Genomic DNA, 18,172 nt, shown 5'->3' on the forward strand with positions numbered 1-18,172 from the left:
TCGGCATAGATACACCATATCTACCCATCCTTCACAAAGAGTTGCCCATGTATTGCACTACCTCAAATAAGCAATGCGTCACTTGCTATACCAGGGTACCTGTCCACCGAGAATAAGTAACAATAGCCTTCTCTATTAGTGAAGCGTTACTTATTTGAGATACTGTAATACATGGGCAACTTATTGTGAAGGATAAGCACAATATGAGATACAGATGAAATGATGCTTTTCACATTACTATCATAGTTTTTCTTTAAGAGTTGTCTATGGTGTATCTACACTGATATTATATAGATATAGAATCTTAAACTCTTAAAATATTATGCCTAGTTGCATTTAGTTTTATTTAAATAATAAACATTATGAAAATTGGTCCCTGTTTTAAGTGGAATTTTCTAGAACCAATTATCCTCAGATAATGAGGATCCCCTGTACTTCAAATACACATATATATGCCCTTTGAGCCACAAACAGTGTTTTGTCACAGAGCAACAGCAAACGCTGTTTGTAGCATAAAACTTGGTGCCAAATGCACAAATATTTGAAATAGAATGGTGTGTTGATAAATAGCTGTCATGGAACTAGAATAACAAATCACTAATAAATAGCATAATATATAAAGCACAGATTTTAAAAAAATAATAATTACATAAAAAAAAATAAAGGCTAAAACTGCTCTGTTCTCCTATAAATAGAAGACTTTTCAAACATTCATACAATAAAATACAATACTTCTAATATCTATTATGTAATTCATTTTTGTGGATAGTCTGTATACTTTATATGACAGAACTTCATAAAATGTAGAAATTGCATGGCTATTATTAAAAGCACATATACAGGCATACCACACAGTTACAACAGGCTAGGTTCCAGGCATTTGCCGTTGTTGTTGTGCTGAGGATTTTTTGGCACAAGGGCCTCCTGGACCATACTGTGCCTGTTCATGATTAATTTATAACTGAATGTTTTATCTTATAGTTATCAGAGGTGACTATATATATTTATACTTATCAAGTATAAATATATATAGTCACGTATAAATATATATATCAATTATAATATATATCAATGTCAAGTATAAATATATATATCAATTATACTTATAAAAATATATAAGTATAATTATAGTTATCAGAGGTGACTATATATATTTATACTTATCAAGTATTGAAACAGAGCTTCAAAATCTGCATCATTGCCAAGTATGTGTTGTTAAGTTAAAGGTTCCTGAAAGTTGGACGGAGAGCAAAAACTGGATTTCCAGATACTTGAATATTGAGGACACTCTATGAGAATATGTTTGATTGTTACTTGGGATTGACAGAAGGAACATTAAGGAGGGTTCTCTCCCATAAGCAAGAACAGATGAGTTATACAGGGTGATTCACTACCAGTGTGACAAACTTGCAGGAGGTGTAGGGGGCACAAAGATGAATCAGAATCACATAGCATTGCAGGGTTCGAAATGCCTTCACCATGCGGTAGAGGACGTTGAACGGGAGGTCACGTGAACAGCAATCCCGCTGGAAGCCAGCATTTGCGAACCGGTTCCCGAGGCAGTAGGATGGACGAGTATTCAGATGTTGAACTGGCCGACGTGCACCTCGCGTATGGAGCTGCGGACTGTAACGGGCGCGCCGCTCTGCACTTGTACCAGAAACGTTTCCCGCACAGGTATGCTCCTCATCATACGATTTTAATCATATGATGAGAAGGTTACATGAGACTGGTTGTTTCACGAGAGGTACCATGAATCGAGAGCGAATGACGAGAATGTCCTACATCTTGCAGAAGGCAATCCGAGTAAGAGTACTCGAGCGATAGGCCAATGATTGGGTATTTCCCAATCCACTGTATGGAGGATACTATCAACAAACCAAATAAGTTCATACCATTTGCAATGCGTCCAATCATTGCAGCCTGCGGATTATCCACTCCGGAGGACTTTTGCTACTTGGTTTCTTCAACAGAAACGGTTCGCAAATGCTGACTTCCAGTGGGATCGCTGTTCACGCGACCTCCTGTTCAACGTCCTCTACCGCATGATGAAGACATTTCGGACCCTGCAATGCTATGATTCCAATTCATCCTTGTGCCCCCTACACCTCCTGCAAGTTTGTCGCACTGGTAGTGAATCACCCTGTATATGAATGACCGATTCAGTCTTGCCAAAATGACTTCTTCTCGCCTGCTTCTCATGAAACTAGACATCCACAGTTGAGGTTCTTTTTTGATCTGAAATAGTTTGTTATTGACTTGAGTTTGCCACAGTTCAGCTCATTAATTCCATGCTGTTTTAATAATGGATCTATAATCAGTGTATTTCTGATAGCAGAAAGATCCATTAACAGGATGTTTAGCAGCATGATCCACACATTCATTACCTGGGATGCCGACATTACTAGGGATCCAACAGAGTGATCATCTTTTTTTTTTTTTTTTTTTTTTTGTAAACCCCAAACACGAGAGGTGTTAGAACCTATAGTACTTAGTACCATGCTTGGGTTGGAGGTTGAGAAGACGAAAGAAGATATTTGTTGACATTGGACTTGAACTTCTGTAGACTATAATTTTCAGGAAATATGTATGAAGGAAGGTTGTTCCAGAAAACGGCAGTTGAAGGAATAAACGAGGAAGATGAAAAGTTGGTACTGTGAGTTTGAAGTTGGACAGTAAATGGATGTTGGCTGGTGGTGGCACATGTTCAGACTGTTTTGAAAGAGAGAGAGAGAGAGAGAGAGCAGGAATTATAGAAGCCAATTCAGAAGAACAGTGCCCATGGAAGTATCTGTAGAAGAGGCATGCAGCAGAAACAGTATGTCTATGAGACAGCGAGTGGAGAGACTCTGTTAGAGATGAGTCACTAATTAACCTAACTGCCCTCTTCTGAATGGAATCAAGAAGCCTGAGAGAGGTTTTGGGGACACCACCCCAGATGAGGGAACAATATTCCATGGCAGGGCGGATTTGCGATTTATACAGAATGAGCAGCTGTTTGGAAGAAAAGTAAAAGCGAGAGCAAAAGAGAAAACCAAGTTTTTTAGATGCAGAAGAAGCAATATTTGTAATGTGCTTGTGCCAAGAGAGAGATTAGAAGTCAGGGTAATCCCCAAAAGAGATATATCATTTTACCTAGAAATCGGAGTGTCACTAAAGATAAGCATAGGAGCAGAAGAATCCTTTTTGCAAGACAAGACTGAGTTTTAGAAGGGTTGAAATCAACTAAGTTGTCTTTGCCCCACTGGAGAATTACCTGAAGATCGGCATTTAAGGAATTGGTAGCAGATTTTCGAGAAGTTGAAGCTGATTGAGCAGGACAAGGTTTCTCAAAATGGAAAGTGGAATGCAATGTACTATCATCGGCAAAACTATGGATAGGATTTCCAGTCAATGGAAGAAGGTCATTAATATACAAGAGGAAAAGAGTGGGGGGAAAGAACTGAACCTTGGGGGGGCCCCGGCATTAGTGGAGAAGTTAGAAGAGAGAGAGCCATATACCATCACCCTCAGTGCGCGATCAGAGAGAAAACAGGATAACCAATTACTAAAAACAGTTGGCAAACCATAAGATGGAAGCTTGTTTAGAAGACCTTTATGCCAAACATGACCGAAAGCCTTTGAGATGTCAAGAGCAACTACTTGTGTTTCACCAAACCTTTCCATTGAATTAATCCATAAATGGGTAACATAAGCCAGAATATCACCAGTGGATCGACACTGACGGAATCCATACTGGCGATCGTTGATCAGACAGAAGGTTTCTAGGTAGTTTAAAATCTGGCAGTTAATTGATTTCTCCATTACTTTAGAAAGAGTAGAAGTAATTGCAATGGGACGATAACTGGATGGGAGGGATTTGTCACCATTTTTAGGAACTGGCTGGATATGAGCAAATTTCCAAGCAAAAGGAAAAACACCTTTGGAATAAGAAAATGAAAAAAGGTGGCAAAGAATAGGAGTAAGTTCAGGAGCACAGGTTTTGAGAACAAGTGGAGAAATACCATCGGGACCTGGAGCTTTCTTAGCATCAAGATTCGTCAAAATCCTTCTGACAGAAGACCACAGGAGGCATTGAATGGAGCGTGTTGGGAATGGTGGAAGGGTTTTACCAAGATCGTTAATGCATGAGTTGGAAGAAAAATGGGATGCTAGCAGGTCAGCTTTATCCTTGTCTGAAGTGACAACAGAACCGTCCGGTTTGGACAGAGGTGGGAGCAGAGATGTGCAAAAGTTGCAGCCAATAGCTTTGGCAAGAGACCAGAATGCTCAGCTACCATTAGGGCAAGAAGCAAGTTTTCTACTCTTAGCCTGTTCAAACTCTAGTTTGGACCGGTTAATAACTGCTTTACAATTGTTGTGAGCTTTGGTGTAGGCAGAAAATGAAACTGAAGAATTAGAAACAAGCCAATTAAGATATGCAACTTTAGCACATTTATTGGAAAACTAGGGTTTAGATAAAAGACGAGATTTTAAAGTGGAGTGTGGGATAAAGGATTCCATTCCTGCAAGAATAATTTCACTGACACGATCTGAGCAAACGTTGACATCAGAACTTTTGAAACAGTAATCCGACCAAAGAAAAGAAGTCTCGCAGGTCATCCCATTTTGCATTCTTGTAAAGCCAAACAACACGAAGTTGGGAATAGCCATGAGATAAAGGTTCCACTGGAGAAGAGACAATCACCAAGTTGTGATCTGAAGTGCCTAAAGGACCTCTCACTTCAGCCTTGTACTTAGAAGGGTTGTTTGTGAGAAAAAGATCAAGCGTATTGGCTGTATGATTAGGATTGTCCGGTATTCTTGTAGGTAAATGAACAATCTGTGCTAGGTCATTAGTAATTGCAAAAGCCTCAGCATCTCGACCTGCTGGGTCGGTGTGACTAGAAAACAGAAGCCAGCTGGAGTTGTGAACATTAAAATCACCAAGGAAAATTAACTCACTCTTAGGAAAGTTGGACTGGCGAAAGTCAAGTTGCAAAGAGAGGAAGTCAAAGAGCTCCAAGTGATTAGTGGAGTTGGGAGAACGGTAGAGACAACAGATGAATTTGACACAATGAGGTAGAGATTTTAAGCCAGAGAAGATCAAAGAGAGGAGATTCCAAATTGCCAAGTCTCTGACAGAAAATATCAGAACGGACATATGCACAAGTACCACCTTTAAGGCGAAAGGAATCATACAGTGAATAATTTGGGCATCTGAGATGAGCAAAATAAATTATTACAAGGATGCGTGGATTGAATCCAGGGATGTTCAGGAGGAGCAACGTCTTCGAGGATTTGCTGAAAGTTAATATTCCAACTAGCCATTAGTTCTTGCAATCTAAGACCTGCAGGGCATTTTTCGTTAGGTTTATTATGATATAGCATTATATACTGAGTGTCAAATCATCATCATCATCATCATCATCATCATCAGCCATTTTCAATCCACTGCAGGATGAAGGCCTCTCCAGCAACTTTCCAGTTGCTTCTGTTTTGAGCACTGGACATCCATTTACTACCCACAAACTCATGAATTTCATCTATCCATCTCCGCCTTTGTCTTCCAGGTTTTCTTCTAGCTCCTCTTGGATACCATTCTGTTATTTTCTTAGTCCATCTGTCATCATGTCTTCGAGCTATGTGTCCTGCCCAAGACCATTTTAGTTCTTTAGTTTTGATAAGAATGTCCTTTACTTGAGTTTGTTGCCTAATCCATGTGTTTCTCTTCTTATCTAACAGTCTTATTCCCAATATGATTCGTTCCATTCTTCGCTGTGTGGTTCTCAGCTTCTCTTCCATTCTTTTGGTGAGTGCCCAAGTTTCACTTCCATAAGTCATGGTGGGGAGTATACATTGGTCCATTATTTTACGTTTCAGACAAACTGGGATATTGCTCTTCAGTATGTGACTATATTTCCTGAATGCTATCCATCCAAAATTTATTCTTCTCTTGACTTCCAGCCATTTATCATTATTACAGCTAATAACTTGTCCCAGATAAGTATATGACTCCACCTTTTCAATTACTGCTCCTTCAATCATTATGTCTCTTTCTGTGGCATACTTGTTCATCATTACTTTTGTTTTAGCCATATTCATCTTTAGTCCAAAATGATATAGCATTATATACTGAGTGTCAAATAGGTATTCCCAACTGGGATGAGATGGAATACTTTTAATTTTTGCAGCATAGCTACATAGCAAAGATTTTCGTCTGAGGTGCAGTGGTGGTCCATTTGCCTCAATATACAGGCTGTGAACTGGAAATGTTCTGAAGGCTCCCATGGCTATCCTTAAGACACTATGTTGAATGGTATTCAGATGTAACAAGGAACTGTTTCTTGCAGAGTCATAAACAAGTGATCTGTAATCTAATCGGGACGGATATAAGTTTTATAAAGTTGTAAGAGAGAGAGTGTCTATCGGCACCCCAGGAGTTAGCAGAGACAGCTCTTAAGATGTTCAATTTCTTTAGATAGGTGGTTCTAAGATAGGCTATATGATTGGAAAAACGAAGTTTATTATCTAGATATAACCCAAATAAACAAAAATCGTTGGTAAGAGGAATCAGGTTGTTTTTTAAATATATTTCGGGATCCGGATATAATTTTCATATTTTACAGAAATGAATTGCAGTCTATTTATTTTCTGCTAAGGAATAGCCATTCCAATGCGCCCACAATTCTATGTTGGTGATGGATAGCTGAAGTTGCCTTTCAATGGTATTTATAGTTTGTGACTGACAAGAGATAATGAAGTCATCAGCAAACATGTATGATTCAACTGTTTTTGGTATATCTTGTGTCATATTTGTAATTCTTATTGCAAATAATATTGCGCTCAGGATGGAACCCTGTGGTACGCCCTCTTCTTGTTCGAATGATTTGGATACACTGTTCATGTATGTGACCTGAAATGTTCTGCGGTGAAGGAAGTTTTGTAGAAATTGGGGTAACTGCCCTCTCAAACCAAAAGAACGAAGGTCCTGGAGGACACCACATCACCAAATGGTATTGAAGGCTTTCTCAATATTGAGATTAACCATTACAAGATGTTGTCTCCTTATGAAACATTGTGGATGTTTGCTTCTACTTTGATCATCACGTCAAAGGTCAAGCGATTCTTCCGAAACCCATACTGGTTTTGGTTTATCAGATTATTAGTTTCCAGAAACCACATTAGCTGCCCATGGACCATTTTTTCTAAAACTTTGCCTAAACAGCTAGTCAGCGAAATTGGCCTGTAATTATGTTTCTTGGTATGATCCTTCCCTGGCTTTGGAAATGCTAGTACAATTGAGTGGTGTCAAGAGTGTGGCTAAGCATTTTCTAAAAATATTATGTTTTAGAAATCCAACAGGGAGTTTATTGCTTTGTTATTTAGTTTTTTTAACACTATATAGCATACTCTGTCCAGACCAGCAGTGGTACCGGATGTTTTATTCAGAAACTCTAAATGTTTTGTTAAAGTGAACGGCTGATTGTATGGGTCAGAGTAGAGTAGTTTATTTTATGTTGTCCTGCAGATGCCTTAATTTTCTGAAAGGTTCAGCTGTAAGTGGACACTGCTGATATACTGGCAAATGATTCGGCTAATGCATTTGCTATTTCTGTTGGTGCAGACAATTCCTGCCCTTTCCAGTTTAGAATTGGAGCTGGGTACTGCACATATTTACCATTAAGCTGCTTGGAGTTTCTTCCAGATGAATCTGTTGTCCATGCTCTTGTTAATCGTGGAAGTAATACTTATACAGGCATCTTTCTTTGCTTTTCTTCTTATTTGTCGGAACTGTTGTAGGGAATGTCGGAACTGTTGTAGCAGTTGTAGGGAATTTTCAAAACAGATTCCAGGCTCTAATTTTTGTTTGTTTAGCATGTGTGCATCCCTGATTCCACCAATAATTGGTGTTTGCATTTCCCAGGCAAAAATTTAGGTATTGTAGAATTTGCAGCTTGTAATATCTGTTTGGTTATATGGTCGGTGACAATATCTAATGGCTGGGACTGTACTTTATCATCAAACTGAATTTGGGAGGCATATTCAGTCCAGCTTGCCCTACGAAATTTCTAAGTGGGTTGCTGCAAAGGGGACATGCTTACTTGTGTTTGAATTTTGCAAATAATTGGTAGATGATCACTATTTAGTGAGTAATTAAGATTTTCCGCTCTGTATTGGCATATATAGAGGGAGAACAAACTGAAAGGTCTATTGCAGTCAACGGATCCAGTAGAAAAATGGATGTAGGTGGGTTCGCCAGTGTTTAACAGGCTAAGGTTATGAGCATCAAGCAGGGATTCTAATATTTTACCCCCTTTGTCAACTGACAGATCCCCATAGTGGGTGATCAGCATTAAAGTTCCCAAGTAGAACGGATATGGCAGCTGATCTATTAGATTTTCTAATTCATCTGAGGAGAGAGATAAATTAGGTTGGTTGGTTGTTAGGAGTTTTATAGAGATAAATTAGGAGGGGGAGATATATAGAAGCTATTGTAAGAGTGATACACATTACAATGCACACTGTCGCTACTTCAAAAGGTGTCTGAAGAGAAACATGTTTGAATGGAATGTTGTTTCTGACAATAATTGCCACCCCTCCACGAGCTGAAGTGTCAATACTCCTATCACGTCTGAAGGTGGTATAATTTTTCAGGGTAGGAGACACCCGTGAATTTAAAAGAGTTTCCTGTAAGGCTATGCCAGCTGGTTCATATCGATCGATAAGATCCTGCAAATCATCTTTTGTATTACGAAAGCCTCTACAATTCCATTGAAGGAAACTTTCTATTATGTAGTTTTATGGGTTGTTTTCGGATCTGACAGTTTGCTTGTATTAATCTATTTTTGTTTCGTTTTTCTTAGGAAAGATGGAACGGGTCACACCCATCTCATTGGTTGCATGTAGTTCTAATATGCCATCGTCTGAATCAAGTCTGCTATTGATCAATGTCCATTCCAGTGGAGAGTGATGATTGTGGTTTCGTAGTTTCTGTCATTTTTGGTTTTATTGTTGAGGAACATCAGTTGGTATGGTAATTGGAGTATTACTGGCTTGTTCTGTTGTTTGTTGCGAAGGAGACTGTTTCAAATTAGAGAGTAATGAACATGCCAATTAGCAACAGATACATTCAGAAGAAATGATACATCAGTGTGAATCACACTGACTGGAAATGTTGAGCTGCTGTGGCATACGTACGCTTTGTCTCTGTTTTCGTTATGTCTTCTTGCCTCTGGGTATGTCACTTTGTTTTCTATTTTATATTTTTGAATTTTTTCCCCTTGCTTCCATAGTTCACATATTTTTGAGAAAGCTGGGTGATTACCCTTACAAATTGGGCAATGCAGAGTGGTAATGGTGAAATCGGATTGGTTATGCTCTTTTGATCCATAGTTGGGGCATATTGCCTCATCTCGACATGTAGTCTGGGAGCGTCCGTACTTTTGGCATTTGTAGCACCTGATGGGATTTGGGATGTATGGTCAGACACGGCAATGCCGATAGCCTGTTTTCACAGATGTTGGTAAGCTAAGAGTGTTAAAAGTGAGAAAATTATGCTTCTTGTTGGAGCAAGATTACAATCTTTTTGAGTCATAGTTCTCCTTGCATGGATGACCTTTTGTTCATGAAGCTCTTTGACAATTTCCTCCTCTGACACAGTTAATAAATCCTATTCTGTTATTACTCCCTTAGAGGAGTTTAGGGTGGCATGGGGAGCAACTTTTATTAATTGTCCTGCAAATTTTGTGAAAGAGTCACCTGACTGTTTTAGGTGAACCTGCTGCAGTTTCAATGCACTTTTGCACAAGGGATGGTGATAATTTACTCATAGGCTGGTCTGATAGTGAATGTAATATGAGGCAAGCTGGTATCTCCTCCTCTTGAGGAGTTGTTTTCAACCTCTTCAGTTGAGAAAAGTCATTATCTGTGTGATTTGTCTCTATTCTTGAACATGATGGCTTTAAAGGTGGAAACATTCTGTTATCCATCTTTGCTCCTTTCAGCTCTGGGAGAGTGGATTTCTTCTCCCAGGTTACTGGCCCTGCCGCAGGGAGGCAGGAGCAGTGCTGCTGTGACCAAGCAGTATGAAAGTAAGTGTTAGTTTTAAGGAAAAAAGAAAGGTGACTTTCCATTCTGAAACTTGCTTACAATTCGTAAGACTAGGTTAATGATTAAATAAAGCGTAAAAAAAATTAAACTGAAGAAGAACTGTGGCTTGGAGTAAGTAAAACGCTCTATGAATCACACAGAAAATCGCCTGATCACTATAACACTTCACACAGGGCCTGCATTTGTCGTAAAGTGGAAATTGTCGTAAAGCAGATCACACTACCTTTTTTTCACTCGCAGTTGCATGTGATGATCGAAAGTCACACAAAATTAAGCATAGCACTTACCATTAGCACTGCAATTAATTATTAATGCAACAACTTACAAAATTGTGAAAGAAAGTCCCTCCACTCTGCATTTACATAAAGGCTTGTGACTTCCAAACATAAAATGTAAACACTGTTTGGCAGCATTAAAGGGATGAAAAAATTAGTATGAATAAAAGATAGGAAAATATAAAAAGTAAGAGGTTGCAGATATGATTAGAGGGGATTGATCATTTTAAAACCTATTTTTTTTGACAAAATAAATGATAAAAACCTGCTTCTGCATGACCTCAATACATTCACTTTGTCTATACACCCCCTACTAGGTGCACAGTATAAATTTATTGAAGCAAACCTTAAGTGAATGCCACAAATTCTACATCATCTGGATCTTTTTTGTCTACAGCTAAACGCTTCCTTTCAGGTGATTTGGATGAACTTTTTGTAAGCCTCGATGCTCGAGAAGGACTTTTAGTTCATGTTGAAAGCTGATCTAAGATTTGAGAGGATGCTGGTCTTTTATCAAAGTAGTAATCCAATGAAGTTTGAATTGTGGCTCTTCTTTTCTCTGTCGATTTCGCTATAACAGGCATACTGATCTAAAATACCAGCATTTACTTTGGAACTTCTTTCAAAATCGGGATCCACCATTTCAAAAATGGACTGCTCCTTATAAAAGCCTGAATGCCTTTGAAAGTTTCTTGCAAGTTAGTTCTTTAGGAATGAGATTCAATACATCCTCAGGATGAGAATCCTCTTTATTCCTCCTAAGCTCTTCAAGTTCTAGAAGATCTTCATTATTTAGGGGCTGTGAATGTAACCAAACAGTTCAGCAACATCTTCGGGCTCCACTTCAAAGCTCTAACTGCCTTGCCATGTCTACAATTTGTAGTAGCCTCCTCAACATGATTTTCAAATCCTTCAAAATCATCAGTAGCAAACTGGGGACACAACCTCTTCCAAATGCCTTTAAGTGTTAACTGTTTCACTTCGTCCCATGCATCCTTAATAGTCTCGATGCCATCCACGATCATGAAGCTTTTCCAGAATTCTTTTACTACATTTGCTCTAGGCATAGTTTCAGATCCACTGTCTATTGCAGCTACAGCCATTGAAAATGTTCTCCCTAGGTAATATGATTTAAATGTAACAATAACACCTTGGGCTATTGGTTGAAGCAATGAAGTAGTATTTGCAGGGAGGAAAATTACTTGAATCATCTAAATTCAAGTAATTTTACCTAAAAATAAAAATTAAAATCATCTAATGATTTAAGGTGGCCAGGTGAATTATCAAAAAGAAGTAAAATTTTGAAGGAAATTTTTTCTGTACAGTATTCCTTAACTGCAGCCACAAAGAAATTTGAAAACCACTCTTCAAAAAGTGATGCAGTAACTCATGCTTTCAAATTTGGTTTCCAATAAACAAGAAGACTGGGTTTTGCATAATTCTTTAAAGCTCTTGGGTTTTCTGAATGATAAATTAGCATAGGCTTCTATTTAAAGTCACTTGCAGCACTGGAACCTAACAAAAGGGTTAGCCTATATTTTGCTACTTTAAATTCTGGCACTGACTTCTCTTCCTTTGCTATAAATGTTCTTGAAGACATTTTTTTTTCCAGCAGAGGCTGGTTTCATCCACATTAAAAATCTGCATTTCAGAATAATCTCCCTCATCAATGATCTTGGCTAGCTCATCAGGAAAATTTGCTGCAGCTTATGTATCTGCACTAGCTGCTTCACATTGAACTTTAATATTATGGAGGTTGCTCCTATGCTTAAATCTATTAAACCAGCCTCTATTGGCAGCAAATTCAGTATCCTTAGCTGCCTCCCCTCTCCGGCTTTCATGTCAGCAAAAAGACTTGGGGCCTTATTCTGGATGATCGCTTGGCTTAAGGGAACACACTGGTTAGTTTGATCATCTATACACACACCATTAAAAGTTTTTCCATATCAGCAATAATATTGTCACATTTACGAATTATTGTTGAATAATTACTGGTGTAGCACTTCTCACTTCACTTAGAATTTTTTCTTTGTTCTTAAGAACAGTAATAACTGTAGTGTGAGGTAAGCTATCTCACACTACAACCTATCTCACTGATACACTATCATCACTCAATTTAATAATTTTACTTTTGGTATCCAATGTGAAAGACTGATGGCATTTCTTTTCACTTTTACTATTATCTGCCATTATTAATGTATAATTATTATATTACACAAATATATATACTTATGTATTATAATGTGTAAAAGTTTGTACAATAATCAACAGTGAAACACAGATAAACAGCATGCAACGATGCCAAGTTACAAACTGAGTCTGCCACACAGAGTGCACGTCGATTGATTTCTCATTCCCATATTATAATACAAGAACAAGAAATATTATAATACATATTATAATATGGCATCTCATTCCCATATAATAATACTGGAATGACATCTCATACACGTAGTTACCGTATTATAATATGGGAATGAGATGTTGTTAGTGGGGATCAAATGTCTCAGGAACGGAGCATGATATAATTAAAAAGTGTGGTAAATATGGATCGTCGTAAAGCGGGGTATGCCTATATTAACATTTTTGATGTGAATATGGCTCAAGAGTTCTGAAATTTTAATTTAATTTTTTTAAAAAAATGCATTTCTATTATGCTGCAAAATAATATTCAATAAGCATTTCTTTCAGCAGTCAACTTTTGTACTCACTTTAAATTGCTCGTGATAAATAGAAGGATCTTTCTTCAAGAGTAACAGTAAGTCTGGCAGGATAGCAAACTGGCTAAAAGAATAAAGTCGCATGCAGTGTTGAAGTACATCTTGAGCCCGACTCCTTACCTGAAATATGAAAAGATTTCTGAAGATTACTTTAATAGATACCAGAATAAAGAAAGTATGCACTACAGTCCCTTTCTACTATCACTCAATGTTGAAGAAGATTACGTTATCTTATTCATATTAAAATAAATATAAATTTTACCTAATTTACAACTGAAAAATTTATATTTCCAACTGAGCGGTGATCCATACGTGAGAATGATTAGTGTTCCAGTTAGAACCTAATAAAATGAAAAATAACTAAAGCTGATCTGAACTCCTTGAATAATAAATGCCCTCACAATTTTAGCTTAGCTTGTTTGTTTGTTATTTTTAGGAGCATTAGCAACTAAGGCCATATTGCTCCGGGATATGCTGTGATCATTCCCTGACCTTTCTGCATCCTCCGTATTTGGTGGTGACGGGCTCGAACCCCGGTCTAATCAAGAAGCGTGTGCTACGCACTGCTGCTTCTTCCCACCTGGCTACGGAGGCGTCAACTTAGCTTGAACAAACAATGAGAATAAAGTCTATTACAACTGCCATACTGAAATAAGGACTTAAATAGCATTTTATGTGCATTTGGAAATACATAAAGTGCCTGTGTTCTTACCTGTCTGTCTGTCTAAATGTGTATATGAAAGATCTGTCAATCCATCTCAAATTTCATTAAAACTGGACAAACAGAAACCAAGCAATTATGATTATTATTATTTTCTTTTTAATAGATATCACATAATTTATGTGTGTACTGTAGCTGAAGCACTGGAGGAGCGAATAGGCTATACAGTGGATGAACAAGACTTAGACCTATAAACACTTTTATCTAGGATATGCATGCAAAAGTGTTTGCTTTTAGAAGAATTTTTTTTCCATGAATTTACTGAATATATAAATAATTAATCACTACTATTTCTTGTATTTCATTAATCATTAAGCCTTTTGAACTTCAGTCCCACGCAGAAATTGTCTCAATAGGTTAGAATAACACTCGACTTGGTACTGATAGCAGCACATCCCCAGAAATAAACCGTGACCAATCAACCCAAAAGACAGATACCATGACTTTTTCAGCTACTTCTCGCAAAACATTTTTAGAAGGGGGAGAAGAGGAATGCTTACACTGTTTCAATCATTCTTTTGTTTCAAGTCAAAGTGGTGCACCCATGTTTCGTCTATAGTGATATACAGCCCCCCCCAAAAGCTGAGTTTCATTACCTTTAAAATGCCTGCACAATCTCATGACAACACCTCACTTCCAGTCTGCATTCAGTGTTTTAGTGAACCACCTCAAAGAAACCTTCATTCCTTAACCACAGTATTGTAAACTAACGCTGGGTAGATGTTTAATGTTGTCTCAATGTACCTCAATGTTATTCTGCAGTTTTGCATGACCAGGCCATGAATGGCATCCACAATTGTAGGTGCTGACACAGTAACAGGCTTCCCACTGCAGAGTGCATCTTCAACACTGTCTCATCGACGCTTAAATTCTGCAACCCATTTTTTGAGCATGGCATATGAAGCACAAGACTGCCCTAATGTTTGCTGCATGTCTTCCTAAATTTCTTTCAGCAACGTTCCTGTTAAATGAGGTACTCAATGACTACACGGTTCATTCTCTCAACAGTTGCCATCTTCATTCACTTTCAACATTTCAATGCTGTCTGTAAAGGAGAAGAATATGGTTACAAAGCTGAAATTTTTTTGTGAACACATAAGAAGAGTCAGAGTACAGACTGAAAATTTTGTCTTTTATGAAATCCTTTGTGATCTATACTGGGATAAAAACATTTCAACCTCCCACCCTGTAATTCAGCAAAAGGTATTTTTTGTAGCTATTTGAGTTCTTTTAGCCCAATGCTCATAAGAGTTGTATTCATCACTACTGATGTAGCAACAAGCTTTGCGAAAACTGAGATTTCTTTATTGAATAGAAAATCACATTCAATACAGGAGACATCCCAGCACTATAGCATCTGCAAAATAATAAAACAACAACAAAAAAATCCTCCTTCTCCTAATTGCTCCATAAAGCATAATCTCTTGTCATTATGCAATTGATGTAATTTAATTTTTTTTGGTTACTCTTCTTGGCACTTTAATTGTTTTACTGCATTAAAATACAAGGGGCAGCTGCATCAATTGCATCAATGATCATGCATTTCATCTACAAGAAAAGAAAGAAAAAAAATTACCCACATTTATTCACAAATAATCACAGAAATACTTCGCAGGCCATGTAAATGTCTTTTCATTGTGACCAATATTTAAAATTAACATTATATAATAAGATGGAGAGCAAAAAAAAAAAAAAAAGTAGCAAAAAATGAGGTTACAAATCAGCTGTGATACCAGTCCAGTTAATTAATGACCCTTTTCTTACAAAGTCTCTTCTGTCTCATAGACGCTCAGTTTTTGCAGTGCCTTTTCTATAACACTTCCATGGGCACAACCATTCTTCTGAATTGGCAGCTATAATTCCCCACTCTCATATGAGATATTAATATTTTGCTTGCTCACCACAAGCTTTAATTACTGCCCTGCACCTGTCTGGTATGGAGCACAGTGGTTTGTTATATAATTGCTGCTTAGTTCATGGTACCGCACATGAATAATGGTTTCTTGCAATGTTACTTTGCTCGACGGGGTTTTTTTTTTTTTTTTTAGCAACAATTTTTTTGTCTGAAGGTCAACTTATTGCTATCTTGCATGGACTTCTTCACCTAAAGTAAAGTTAAAAAAAAAAAAAAAAAACCGATAAAACAGTCAGTGTTTGAAACAAGTTAAAATTAGCATTCTAGAAATTATATTAAATGATTAGATAATGTTGTACTAACAGTACATGTTTACTACTCGAAGGCACAGTAACATTGGAAAACAATTTTCTGTTCATTGAAAGAGGTATCATGATGGGCAGTAGTCACTATTACAGAGTCATTTAAAAAAATGTATTCTGCCCACTCGTTGTTATGCATTACCAAACCATCTGGCCTAATGTAAACGTTACTGTTGATTGAATACAGTCAGGGTGATATACTTCATTAGATCTACACCAAATGTAACATTTGCCACTGCTCCATGTAGGTTAAATTTAGATTCAGCAGAGAATATTACAGATTCCCATTGTCCAGATATTCAATTAGCACGTTCTTTAACCCATGTTAGTCATTTTTCCCTCGGGAATTCTGTCAATTAAGGGTTTAGTTGTTGATATGCTTTCAGATCACTCATCACAAGTCTTTGTTGGACAGTTTTATCACTTGCATTTACTAAATATGTTCCTTCTACGTGGATTTTAGGTCTGTGGAATTTGCACAACAATAACGGAGGCATAGATGTTCCAAATTCAAAACTCTGCCCTGTGCTGCAGTACCTTTCCATTTCAGTTGGGTTCCAGATTTTCTTTTTAAGTTAAACAAGAACTTTACACAGTAGACTGATTGCAACCCAACTTTGATTTAATGACAACTAGAAAGGCACTCCATATCAAGAGCAATATTATGCTTTTCTTCCTTGGAGTTAAATGAGCATATGCCATACTGCTACTGAACAGGAAGTGAAGACCAACAGCAGTAGGTGGATGCTTTTATAAACAAGATAATGTAATACCACTTTGATATTACATAATGATGATGCAACAATTTTATCTATGGAAGGAGTTTAAAGAAATATTAAACTCCTTCCATAGATACAATTTATGTGGCCTCGAGTGTGTGTCCACAGAGTAAACAAATCATGCAAAAATTTTTTTAATAGAAATCAATTCCACTGTAATGTATGCTTCTCTTATCCAGTGAACTATCAGCCTTATGATTAAAAATAGAAGATATCCAAAGATATGGAAAAATATGAAAATCATGAAGGGATCCAAAGGTGGGCAATTCGCACAATGAGATTGGAAAAATGATGCTGTACAAGGAGACTCCCATTATGTGGACTACAGAGCTTGGCAACCAGGCACCTCAGAAGTGACCTGGTTGAGGTTTACAAAGGCTCTGAGAGGAGTTAGTAAAATGAATGAAGGTGGAATTTTCACTGTTATAGAGAATTCCACCTTCATTCATTTTACTAACCCCTCTCAGAGCCTTCCTCGAAAAGTTTATACTAGATTGTAGGAAGCTTCTTTTAGCCAGTGAGTCACTGATTGCTGGAACAGGTTGTCTTTGCAGTTAGTTGAGCCTGACAGTTTGAATAAATGCAAAGGTCAACTTGATAGCTACCTAAGTGAGCAGGAAATAAAATAATTTGTATTTTCTTATATACTCTCTTTTTTGTTTTTTTTTCAGTCAGTGCCGCAAAAGCCCATGGCTTCCTTGCACTATATGGCAATTACTTTTACTATATAGATATTTGTAAAATATTACAAATATACAGTAAAATAAAAAGATAGATATAAGAAATATAGTACACATATACTATAGATATACTACAAAATATACATACAGGACACGCCAAATGAACATAAAACAACTTAGTTAATATACATAGTGCATTACTCTAAGTATATTAACTGAAGGGCTAGTATGCTAATGTGCCTGAAGTGTGCATCATATTTCAGACATGTCAGCAAATAGTAAATGTCATAACTAAAAATAAAAAAAAAATAAAAAAACAATGCTGACTTTCTATTAGTCTGATTTTAACGAAACTGGGGAAAGTTGGACTCATTCTAAAAGGGCTAAATATAAAATTTTATAAAAATCAATCAAATGATAGTTGAATCATTACATGCAGAGAGAAACAAAGAATTAATAAATGCCGAGTTCTTATTGGTTGGATTTAATGAAATTTGGGGACAGCTAGATCTTTCTAAAAGAGCCAGGAAAATATGGGAAATGCTCATCAAAAAAGAAAAAAATAAATAAACTACCCCGAACAAAATCATTCAGTCTACCCAAATCTTTAATAGCCACTCCTTTCTAATTCTTTTCAATAAGAAAGAAGAAAAAGTGCATGGAGTGTTTTCTTTTCGATCAGTTAGAT

General features: G+C 37.1%; 1 protein-coding gene across 1 annotated transcript in view; it reads right to left on the reverse strand.

Annotated features, from left to right (window-relative positions):
- LOC150076901 (proteasome activator complex subunit 4-like) overlaps positions 1–18,172 on the reverse strand; it is a 514,513-nt gene that overhangs the window by 202,995 nt on the left and 293,346 nt on the right. Inside the window, exon 27 of the mRNA XM_090386346.1 lies at positions 13,079–13,207. Within this exon, the coding sequence (XP_090242472.1) occupies positions 13,079–13,207 (129 nt within the window). The remainder of the gene's footprint in view (positions 1–13,078; positions 13,208–18,172) is intronic.

Source organism: Mastigoproctus giganteus, chromosome 12 (genome assembly GCF_048544385.1).
Source record: "Mastigoproctus giganteus isolate SK-2022 chromosome 12, ASM4854438v1, whole genome shotgun sequence".
In the NCBI taxonomy this organism is placed as follows: domain Eukaryota; kingdom Metazoa; phylum Arthropoda; class Arachnida; order Uropygi; family Thelyphonidae; genus Mastigoproctus; species Mastigoproctus giganteus.